The sequence below is a fragment of the Loxodonta africana genome, chromosome 12 (genome assembly GCF_030014295.1).
Source record: "Loxodonta africana isolate mLoxAfr1 chromosome 12, mLoxAfr1.hap2, whole genome shotgun sequence".
NCBI lineage: Eukaryota > Metazoa > Chordata > Mammalia > Proboscidea > Elephantidae > Loxodonta > Loxodonta africana.
The window spans coordinates 29,603,874-29,616,173 of record NC_087353.1 but is presented as its reverse complement, the minus strand read 5'-3'; the positions used below and the strand labels follow the sequence as shown (position 1 = coordinate 29,616,173).

The 12,300-nt window shown below is 38.2% G+C and overlaps 1 protein-coding gene across 3 annotated transcripts in view; it reads left to right on the top strand.

Annotated features, from left to right (window-relative positions):
- The window catches only part of SMC6 (structural maintenance of chromosomes 6), an 85,922-nt gene that overhangs the window by 2,780 nt on the left and 70,842 nt on the right, over window positions 1-12,300 (top strand). For 2 of the 3 annotated variants that reach the window (XM_064295055.1, XM_064295054.1), the window contains exons 2-3: window positions 4,863-5,012; window positions 7,397-7,518. In XM_064295055.1, coding sequence (XP_064151125.1) covers window positions 7,402-7,518 — 117 coding nt within the window. In that variant the 5' untranslated portion in view covers window positions 4,863-5,012; window positions 7,397-7,401. The remainder of the gene's footprint in view (window positions 1-4,862; window positions 5,013-7,396; window positions 7,519-12,300) is intronic. The other variant, XM_064295056.1, reaches the window with a different exon arrangement.

Genomic DNA, 12,300 nt, shown 5'->3' with positions numbered 1-12,300 from the left:
CTGGTTTCTCCATCTCAATTTTCTAGGAGCACATTCAATAAAATAAATTTATTTATCCTCCTTCCTTGCCAAACCCACTCCTTCTATGCATAATGGGACCCAGCATTACATATGAAGCTTGTTTCTGAAAACTAAACAATGTGATTTATAAAGCAAGTCTACATTTTTAATTGGTTTTAATAATAACAACATTGGAGGGACATATCACAGTAGAATCCTTTTTGTAGTTTTATTCATTATAGAGAAGAAGATAAAGAACAGATTAATAGCCGTTTTCAGTGCCTTTGAAAAATTAGACTGTCAGTTAAATTCAATCATGCCAGCAAGAGCCTGAGCATTTGATTTGGGATTTTAACAAACCTAGGTTTGGATCTGGGCTCTGCTAGTTATAGCTACGTAAAACTGGGCGAATGTCTTTAACTTGAGCCTCAATTTCCCCTCTTATAAAATAAAGACAATATTTATCTCAAAATGATATTGAGGATTAAAGGAAATAAAGTGTTTATCTCAGTAACTAAGCGTATAACAACAACAACAACAACAAAACCCACTGCTTTCAAATCGATTCTAACTCTTTAAGAGTAGAACTGCCCCATAGGGCTTCCAAGGAGCGCCTGGTGGATTCCAAGTGTTGACCTTTTTGGTTAGCAGCTGAGCTCTTAACCACTGCACCACCGGGATTTCCACTAAGCATGCCAAACCAAAAACCAAACCAGTGCCATCGAGTCGATTGCGACTCATAGTGACCCTATAGGGCAGAGTAGAACTGCCCCATAGAGTTTCCAAGGAGCGCCTGGCAGATTTAAACTGCCGACCTTTGGTTAGTAGCCATGGCACTTAACCGCTATGCCACCGGGGTTTCCACTAAGCACGCAGTAAGTAGTTATTCAGCAAACGTCAATTCTACTCACGCACTTTACCCAGTCTTGATTTCATCTCTTGTTTCATCTCTGATTGCCACTATTTTTGTTCAGGCCTTCATTATTTAGCTACTGGTCTCTTGCTGCCATTCCTACTGTCTCTGTTTGATCTGTCCTCTATATTGAAGCCACAGGGGTGTTTACAAAACACAAAATCTGAGTACTCGAATTTTATCGTTCAAACTGCTGTGCTTTGTACTTCCCATTTTTGCTGATCTTGACTCGTTTGATGGATGGAAATTTTTTTTCACTTAACTATATTATTTATTATCTATTGCATCTCATGATTTCCGGATATATTCTAAGCAGGGTGCTTGATTAACTCAGTACATTAAGAATGAGATTGTTTAATGTAGAATGAATATGTCCATGGCGGTGGGAACTGAGATTAACACAGTTTAGGGCAGATTCAGAAGCAGCAGCAATTTGCCTTTTCTTTTTTTTTTTAAACCACTGTTTTCTATTGATAATTGTAATTCTGTTTTGTCTGTTTAACTACTACTAGTCCTTACTTTGAAATTAATAGAAATTCTGGATTATTAAATACCCACAATAAAATTTACAGTTTAGGAATTTGTAATTCTATCAAAAAACATTTAATCTGTCAAATTTCCTAGGCATGCATGCCCTAATGAATCTCTGATTATTGATTTTTCTTAAATGCAAATTTGTTGACATCTGCATGTTAGTTACTATTCCTGCTCTGATGGAGTTTGCTTCCTATAAGAGAGAATTGATCTATACCTAATTCCAATTATTTATTGTAAATAAGTAAATATTAAAGCCTATGAAGAGCTCTATAACCACCCACTGCCTTCGAATCAATTCTGACTCACAGTGACCCTATAGGACAGAGTAGAACTGCCTCATAGGGTTGCCAAGGATGTAAATCTTTATGGAAACAGACTGCTACATCTTTCTTCCATGGAGTGGTGGTGAGTTCGAACCACCTACCTTTTCGTTAGCAGCTGAGCACTTTAACCACTGTACCACCAGAGCTCCCTGAATAACTCTGTGGATATATTGAAAATCCCAGGGGAGCATCCCTCCCCCCTTTTTTGTGTTCTAGAATATTTAAAAATATTTTTCTTTGTGTCTTTATATGTAAATATTTTTTTGCCTCTTAGAAACAGTTTTCATATTTTAACCAGTATCTAACTCTCAGGACATTTGTATGATTTTAAAATTTATCTTTATTAAATTACAAAGTGATTCCATTTAAAAGGTAGGGTCCTTCAGTGTCCCTTAGATGCACGTTGCCATGGCAACCTAATAGCAAACTGCAAATCACAAGCCAAGCCCAACAAATAAAAAAAACATCGTCATCATACAGTGTCGAGTATACAATCTTTTGTGTAGTATAGAGTATCACATTCATTATAAGAAGCTAATCACATTTACCTCATTATATCCTGTTCCCTCAGTTTATTTGAAAAATTGCTCTTTTTTAATGGTAGGACACTAAAATTCGTCAGCCAATGTCTGAGTGCCTGCTGAAGGCAAGATCATGTATTACATATTAATAAAGACAATGTCTAAGAGAGCATTTAGTGTTGTGAAAACCAAAAAGTAATGCTTTCTCTTTCTGTTGTATAATAAATTAGTCCTCAATAATTGAGAAGGGAAGAGAGAATGAGTGGGAGAAAAGAAAAGAAAGTGCTGTTGGAAAAATAATGGCTTGGTAATATTCTGGAGGAGTCCCCGGATGGTGCAAATGGCTAACATGCTCAGCTGCTAACGGAAAAGTTGCAAGTTTGAGTCCACTGAGAGGCGCATTGGAAGAAAGGCCTGGTGATCTACTGCCAAATCATCAGCCATTGAAAACACTGTGGAGCACAGTTCTGCAGTGACATACGTGGGGTCATCAGGAGTCAGAATTAACCTCAGCAGTAAATGACTTTTTTGGTTAATATTCTAGGAAATTGGAATTAGCAACAAGCTGAAGTTGGTATACATTGATTTTTTAAAATAACATTTTATTATGTTTTAGGTGAAAGTTTACACAGCAAATTATGTTCCCATTTAATAATTTTTATACACATTGTTCTGTGACATTGGTTACATTTTTCACAATGTGTCAGCATTCTCATTATTTCCATTCTGCTTCCGTTTGATCTAGTTTCCTTGCCCTTCCTTACCTTCTTATGTTTGCTGTAGAGTAAATGTTCACCATTTGGTCTCATATAGTTGATTATTTAAAGGAGCACAGTACTCACCAGTGACCTACTGGGGTGGCTTCAGTTGCAAGTTCAAAGGGTTATCTTAAGGCGATGGTCTCAGGGTTCCCCTAGCCTCCATTTGTCCAGTGGGTCTGGCCCTTTTTAGGATTTTGAGTTTTGTTTTACATTTTTCTCCCATTCTACCTGGTACCTTCTATTGTGTCCCTGGTCAGAGTGGTCGATATTGGTAGCTGGCACCATCTAATTCTTCTGGTCTCAGGCTAGGCTAGATGAGGTTCATGTGGGCTCTCAGCCCTGTGGACTAGTTTCTTCTTTGAGTCTTTGGTTTCCTTCATTCTCTTTCCATCCAGATGAGTAGAAACCGGTAGTTATATCTTAGATGGCCACCCAATTTTAAGACCCCAGACACTACTCACTGAACTAGGACGTAGAACATTATCTTTATGAATTGTATTGTGCCAGTTGACCAAGTTGTCGCACGAGACTATGGTCCTGAGCCTTTTTACCCAGTAAACCAGTCTCTCGAGGTCTTTGGATATGCCTAGGAAGTCTCCATAACTCTGCCTCTGTGTACTCTCTTCTATTTATGAATATATATGCCGCACACACAAATGTATATACACGTGCCTACAGATACAGCTATACATGTATGCATGTATGCCTTCCTATACACTTGTGTACATGCATATCTACATTTGTAAACAGATATTTCTTGGTTGTTTTTACTGTTGTTGCACAATTGTATGTTATAGCATTTACTGACTTTTATTATTAAATAATTTGAAGCATATGTTTGATTTTATTGTTTTGATTTCAAAGTAAACATTACTTCAAATTACCTGTAAAGAAAAAACTGTTGAATATTATGTAGTTGTGACTGTAATGGTAATACCCTCTTGGAAGGCATTTGTTTAGATAAAATGTCCTTCTTTGGGTGTTAATTAATGTACCTTTTAAATGATATTTGATTTATCATGATATATTGGGCTCTCCATTGCCTTCAAGGTGGAATAAAGTCCAAGTTATTTAATATGGTTTACAGCAGTTCTTCTCAAACTTTAGTGTGCTTATGAATCACCTGAGATCTTGTTAAAATGAAGATTCTGATTCACTTGGTCCGAGGTGTGGCCTGAGATTCTTCATTTCAGACAAGTTTCTAGGAGATGTAGATGCTGCTTACTTGTCCTTGGACCACATTATGAATATTAAGAATCTACAAGTCCTTCTATGATCATTTCTCACCCATCTCTCTAACTTTATTGCTTAACTTACGTGGCCTCATAATTTATGCAGTTGTATCATGGGTTCATGGATTTGTTTATAGTATCCCCTATAGTAGCAGTTTGCAATGTGTGGTTGTAGGGACCGCTGAGGTCCCTTAGACTCTTTCAAGGAGTCAGCAAGGTGAAAACAGTTTTCGTAATAATACTAAGTTGTTATTTTTTCTTTTCTGCTCACATTTTCTCCTTAGCTTACAATGATGTTTTCCAGAGTTTACCTGACGTGCAATGATGTCATCGCCCTGAGGACTAATGGAATGTGCACTTCTGTGTTCTTTGTTTTGAAAGTTTCTCAGCTTTAGTTTCTAATATGGCAAATACTGATAAATAGAAATAAAAGCTCTTGGAGATCCTTACTACTTTTTAAAAGTGACCATAACCTTTGAGAACTGCTCTCCTGCACTATTGGCCCAGGGACACAGAGAGTAAAGGAAGTGGATCTAGAGCTTAACCAGAGCTATTTTTTTTTTTTTTTTTTTTAGCTATGGTGATCGCTGGGCAGGGGTGGCAGTTTCAGCTTCCCACATGGTCTCCACTGACACTGCAGTGGGGATGCTCCCTACATCTGGGCAAAGGTGAAAATCCTGACTTTCCACTAGGCTGCCTCTGACACCACCCAGCAGGAAGGGGGAGTAAGTAGCACCTTGTTCTTGCCTAGTGGTGGTAGAAGTCTAGGATCTCTAGGTGGTCCCCACTAACACCATTATCACTGCTCCCAACTTGCCCTTCTTTGACACCACCCCATTTGGGGTGTTGAGATGCCTCCTTTATAGCCTCGCCAAGGGTGTAAGTTCAGGCTCCCTACTCTGTCTCTGCTGGTATGAGTGAGGGTGGGCCGCGGTTTGTTTTTTTTTCCTGTGGTGCTTGTCTGGAGTGTAGCCGTTATTGTCTAAAAGTTTTCTGTCTTGTTAAGCTGCGCTTTTCTTGGATCTGTTGCTAGATAGAGGAAGCTTTTCTTGGGGCTTTTTTTTCTTTTTTAAACCTGCACCGGTTATGTTTCCTGGTTGCTGACTTCTCTGTATCTGGAATATTTGTGGCAAAAAGAAAACTCAGGGAACTCACCATTGTGATTCCTTGGATCCCGAGGTCCCTAGCCTGTTTGCCTTCTTTTTTTTTTTTTCACTTTTCAGAATCTTCTGTTTGTTTAATATGTAATGTCCAGGGTTTTTAGTTTTACCTAGCGGGAGGAATAGGGAAAAGTGTACCTATTCCATTTTCTTGGAAGTTGAAGCTTCTGATGGCTTTTTTTAACTTGTGCTTTGGTAGGAGGAATTGGAGACTGAACTTCAACCGTACTGAATATCCCTAATATTTACTTGTATAAAAAATATGTGAATAAACATTAAAATATTCTTGTCAAAGAAAATTAGATTTGATAAAGCAAGTACTGCTTATTGGAGAAAATGTTTATAGTAGCTCTCAAATTTAATTAAATAGAATTTGCATTACAGGAGGCATGACAACAGGTACGGGATTTAAAAAAAGTAGAGTAATTTTTTGTAGTAAATTTGAGGCTTAAGATTATCAAGTTATTAGAAAATAAAATGATAAAAAGTTGATTCAAAAAGATGTAGTGAACCTGAAAACATCACTATACAAGGAAGAAATTGAAATGATTCATAACATTAACTTTAAGACAGTCTTCACTGTCTGATAGTTTTAGGCCTAGTTATTTCTTAGTTATTTCAAGCATAAAATAGATGGGAAAACTACCAAGTTCACTTGATGAAGCACACATTGTCATAATACCAAAACCTGACGAAGAATTGCCAAAAACAGTTCCTCCAAAATATGTATTGGTATTTGATATTTCTGCAAATTTGGTTCTGTCAGTATGAATTTGGAAAGCAGTGGATTAAAAAATTAAAGAGTGTGTATGAATGTCTCTGGCTCTACTTTTCTCTGCCTTGTCCAGAGTCCCTACTCTCATGTTTCTGCACAGCACGGACTTTGTAAAACCACCCTTGCAGCCCCAGTCTCCTGCACACGACCCTCTGCCTTCCCATATACACTTAAGACTAGCTTTCTTGGCCTGTATGCATATTATCAAGTAGAGCTGTCATCTCTTCTAGTGAAGAATGATGAGGCTCTTGCAGCTCAAATTCATGGGAGAGAAAATCTCACTCGGTCTTTTGTCATCATGGTGCCACATGCATGGTACAAACAGGGCTGCCATGGTCTAGTATTTCGGGTGAGTTAAGTGAGTTGAGACTAGAACTGCTCCTCATATTCGTGTCTTGTAGCTTAGAAATTTTTGATTATCCGTGTCATGTATTTTTCTCATCATTTATTCAGAAACAATTACTAGGTACCTATTGTTTAAGGTCTTAAATGTGTTTTAAAGAAAGAAAACTGAAGGCAACCATCAGAGTAGTCAAAGTTTAATTTCCATCACAGAGTGTTAGCTTTAACTTGAAGTTCAGTATTCATGTTTAGCAAAATCTTTTGTGTAATTTTAAATTAATTTTCTAGGTCCAAATTTTCTATTGTATTGGCAAAAAATAGACAACATGGATTAATTCTTTAGGAACAGTTAAGAGAAACTACTACTGCTAAGCAACACTGCTTCAAAATATGCTTCTTTGGGGGAAAATAATTTAGAACAAATAAAAGGAAGTTTTACCTGATTCGGTATTGCATTATAACTTGTAGAAATTGCTCTGGCATTTCAAGTGGCATTATGTCATCTCTATTAATAGATCTAGGAAATTAGAAACCATATTTACACAAATAAAATGCTAACTTTTTATGAGTTTAGGGTTAAAAATACGTAGGTAGGCTCACATAGATAAAATCTCGGACATGAATAAGTCTGAGAAAAATCAAGTAGTATAGGATATGCAGATGATTTTTTAAGTTTAATTCTTAAAACTATATAGGCATATTACTTAAAACTCAGTAAGCTTTGTATGGTTTATTGTGTTAAGTTTAATGTGCTTGAGCCAATTATAGATGCTATAATTGATTTATATTATCCTCTTCCTTATCATTATTATTATTATAAATATTTGTTCAGAACTGATGGCCAAAAGAAAGGAAGGAAATTACTTGTCTCGTGAAAATGCCAAAAGACCAAGACAAGAAGAGGCAGAAAATTTTGAGAGAGATGGTGATGAATATAATGGTACCTCTACTTTGGTAAGTACAAAATTACAAAATTTTTCTATTGGCACGTTTCTAATGTCTGACTTATGTAGCATTTTTTGATAATTCGAAATCTGGAAAGGTGATAAGATTTTTAAAAAGCCAAGGTAAAATAACCTATTCTGATTGATTTTGAAGTTTATGGTAATTATTGGAGAAAACTAATAGAGAAAAATCAATGAAACAAAGAGCTGGTTATTTGAAAAAACAAAATAAAACCAAACCCATGGTTGCCGAGTTGATTCCGACTCATAGTGACCTTACAGGACAGAGTAGAACTGCCCCATAGGGTTTTCAAGAAGCAGCTGGTAGATTTGATCTGCTAACATTTTGGTTAGCAGCCGTAGCTCTTAACCAGTCTCTATAGCCCCAATACTGTGCCTGGTACTTAGTAGGATCTCAGACTGAGTTTACTAAATGGTGACAGTAGAGATGGCTTGTGATCACCAAGCAACTTTTGGGCCCTGTGTCCTTGGCCTTAAAAGGAGCCTTGAGATTACACTAGAAAACTATTCTTGGTGCCTTTACCAAAATACTCTGCTTTCCAATGGAGTTCTGCCCAGCTGGTTGGGAAAAATGAAAACAAACCATAAAGATCATGGGTTAGGCAACCATTATGACTATTTCCAGAAAATATATTTAATGTCAGTATGAAAAACCAAGAGAAAAGTCATAGAACAGTTTGTACTCTGAGTGAAATCCAATAACCAACCCACATGTGTTTATTGTATAAGCATCATATGCCCTGTACTGCTGGCACTGAGGGCAGGCAAATCCAAGACCTGGTCTCTGAGCTTGAACTTACGATGGAGCTGGAGACTCAACAAGCACAAAACAGGACGGTGCATGGTATTAAATACTTAAAGACTGAGGAAGCATTCTGTTGTTGGCAAAGAATATCGAATATACCATGGACTGCTAGACAAACGGAACAAATCTATCTTGGAAGAAGTACAGCCAGAATGATCCTTAGAAGTGAGGACGGTGACATGTTGGACATGTTATCAGGCGGGACCAGTCACTGGAGAAAGATATCCTGCTTGATAAAGTAGGGGGTCAGCAAAAAAGAGGAAAACTCACGAGATGGATTGACACAGTGGCTGCAGCACTGGGCTCGAACATAGCAGTGATTGTGAGTATCGCACGGGAAATATTTCACTCTGTTATACATGAGGTTGCTATGAGTCGAAACTGACTCCACGGCACCTGACAAGAACAGCAATGATGTTTAGCATCATTCACCATTCAAAGTAAGTGGTGATTCTGACTCTTAACGGCCTTATAAAACAGAGTAGAACTGCCCCGTAGGGTTTCCAAGGATGTAAATCTTTGTAGAAACTGACTGCTACACCTTTTTCCCGAGAAGTGACTGGTGGCTTCAGACTGCCAACCTCTCGGTTAGCAACCAAGTGCTTAATGACAGTACTACCAGGGCTCCTTTATTCACCATTAGGGAAATAAAAATTAAAATCTCAATAAGATATGACTACTCACCTATCAGAATGGCTAAAATAAAAAATGATGACAATACGAAATGCTGGCAAAGATGCAGAAAAACTGGGTCCCTCACTCATACATTGCTAAGGGAAATGTAAAATGATACAGCTACTCTGGAAAACAATTTGGCAGTTTCTTTGAAAATAAAACAAAAAAACTTCACAAACAACTACCATATACACCAGCAATTTTACTCTTGGTAATTCATCAAAGAGAAATGTATTTATCTTCACACAAAAACCTGTATGTGAATGTTCATAGCTTTATTAATAACAGCGAAAAACTGGAAACAATGCAGATATCATTCAGTGGGTGAATGGTTAAACAAACTTTAGTACATCCATACTGTGGAACACCACAAAGAAATCAAAATGGGCAACAACCTGTATGAATCTTTAGAGAATTATACTGGGTGAAAAAAAGCCAGTCCACCAGAATTTCATCCTGTATAGTTCATTTATGTAGCATTCTTGAAATGACAAAATTAGAGAAATAGAGAACAGATTTGTAGAGTTTGTTTGGGTGGGGCCATATGAGGGATCTTTGTGATAGAAATGCTCTGTACCTCGACTGTCTCCATGTCAGTATCCTGGTTGTGATATCCTATAGGTTTGCAAGATGTTGCCAATGGCAGAAACTGGGTAGAGTGCACACAGAACACTGTAATTTGCCACTGCATGTGAATTTACAATTATCTCAAGATTTCGTACATTAAAATTTAATTTAAAAAGTCCTTTTAGCCACGATTTTCTATATTCTACTCATACCAGAACATAAATATTTTCTACTTTTTAATAAGATACCTGTCCAGAAGAAGAGAGCCTAGGAGTTTTTGTTGTTGTTGTTGTTGTTAGGTGCCGTCGAGTCGGCTCCGACTCATAGTGACCCTATGCACAACAGAAAGAAACACTGCCAGGTCCTGCGCCATCCTTACAGTCCTTACGCTTAAGCCCACTGTTGCAGCCACTGTGTCAATCCACCTCGTTGAGGGTCTTCCTCTTTTCCGCTGACCCTGTACTTTGCCAAGCATGATGTCCTTCTCCAAATACTGATTCCTCCTGACAACATGTCCAAAGTATGTAAGACGTGGTCTTGCCATCCTTGCTTCTAAGGAACATTCTGGTTGTACTTCTTCTAAGGCAGATTTATTTGTTCTTCTGGCAGTCCATGGTATATTCAATATTCTTCGCCAACACCACAATTCAAAGGCATCAGTTCTTCTTCGATCTTCCTTATTCAGTGTCCAGCTTTCACATGCATATGATGCAATTGAAAATACCATGGCTTGGGTCAGGCGCACCTTAGTCTTCAAGGTGACATCTTTGCTCTTCAACACTTTAAAGAGGTCTTTTGCAGCAGATTTACCCAATGCAAGGCATCTTGATTTCTTGACTGCTGCTTGCATGGGTGTTGATTGTGGATCCAAGTAAAATGAAATCCTTCACAACTTCAATCTTTTCTCCATTTATCATGATGTTGCTCATTGGTCCAGTTGTAAGGATTTGTGTTTTCTTTATGTTGAGGTGCAGTCCATACTGAAGGCTGTGGTCTTTGATTTTCATTAGTAAGTGCTTCAAGTCCTCTTCACTTTCAGCAAGCAAGGTTGTGTCATCTGCATAACGCAGGTTGTTAACGAGTCTTCCACCAATCCTGATGCCCCGTTCTTCTTCATGTAGTCCAGCTTCTCGGATTATTTGCTCAGCATACAGATTGAATAGGTATGGTGAAAGCATACAACCCTGGTTTGCTCAGCATACAGATTGAATAGATATGGTGAAAGCATACAACCCTGGCGCATACCTTTCCTGACTTTAAACCAATTAGTATCCCCTTGTTATGTCCAAACAAACACCTCTTGGTCTGTAAAGTTTCCTCATGAGCACAATTAAGTGTTCTGGAATTCCCATTCTTCGCTGTCTTATCTATAATTTGTTATGATCCACACAGTCGAATGCCTTTGCATAGTCAATAAAACACAGGTAAACATCCTTCTGGTATTCTGTTTTCAGCCAGGATCCATCTGATATCAGCAATGATATCCCTGGTTCCACATCCTCTTCTGAAACCAGCCTGAATTTCTGGTAGTTCCCTGTCGATATACTGCTGAAGCCATTTTTGAATGACCTTCAGCAAAATTTTGCCAGTGTGCAATATTAATGATATTGTTCTATAATTTCCACATTCGGTTGGATCACCTTTCTTGGGAATAGGCATAAATGTGGATCTCTTCCAGTCAGTTGGCCAGGAAGCTGTCTTCCATATTTCTTGGCATAGATGAGTGAGCACCTCCAGCGCTGCATCTGTTTGTTGAAACATCTCAATTGATATTCCTTCAATTCCTGGAGCCTTGTTTTTTGCCAATGCCTTTAGGGCATCTTGGGCTTCTTCTTTCAGTACCATCGGTTCCTGATCATGTGCCACCTCTTGAAATGGTTGATCGTCGACTAATTCTTTTTGGAATAATGACTCTGTGTATTCCTTCCATCTTCTTTTGATGCTTCCTGCGTCATTTAGTATTTTCCTTATAGAATCCTTCACTACTGCAACTCGAGGCTCGAATTTTTTCTTTAGTTCTTTCAGCTTGAGAAACACCGAGTGAGTTTTTTTCCCTTTTGGTTTTCCATTTCCAGCTCTTTGCACATGTCATTATAATACTTTACTTTGTCTTCTTGAGCCGCGCTTTGAAATCTTCTGTTCAGTTCTTTTACTTCATCTTTTCTTCCTTTTGCTTTAGCTGCTTGATGTTCGAGAGCAAGTTTCAGAGTCTCCTCCGACATCCATCTTGGTCTTTTCTTTCTTTCCTGTCTTTTCAATGACCTCTTGCTTTCTTCATGGATGATGTCCTTGATGTCATTCCACAACTCATCCGGTTTTCGGTCACCAGTGTTCAGTGCATCAAGTCTGTTCTTGAGATGGTCTCTAAATTCAGGTGGGATATACTCAAGGTCATATTTTGGCTCTTGTGGACTTGCTCTGATTTTCTTCAGTTTCAGCTTGAACTTGCATATGAGCAATTGATGGTCTGTTCCACAGTCGGCCCCTGGCCTTGTTCTGACTGATGATATTGAGCTTTTCCATCATCTCTTTCCACAGATGTAGTCAATTTGATTTCTGTGTGCTCCATCTGGTGAGGTCCATGTGTGTAGTCGCCGTTTATGTTGATGAAAGAAGGTATTCGCAGCAAAGAAGTCGGTCTTGCACAATTCTGTTATTCGATCTCCGGCATTGTTTCTGTTACCAAGGCCATATTTTCCAACTACTGATCCTTCTTCATTTCCA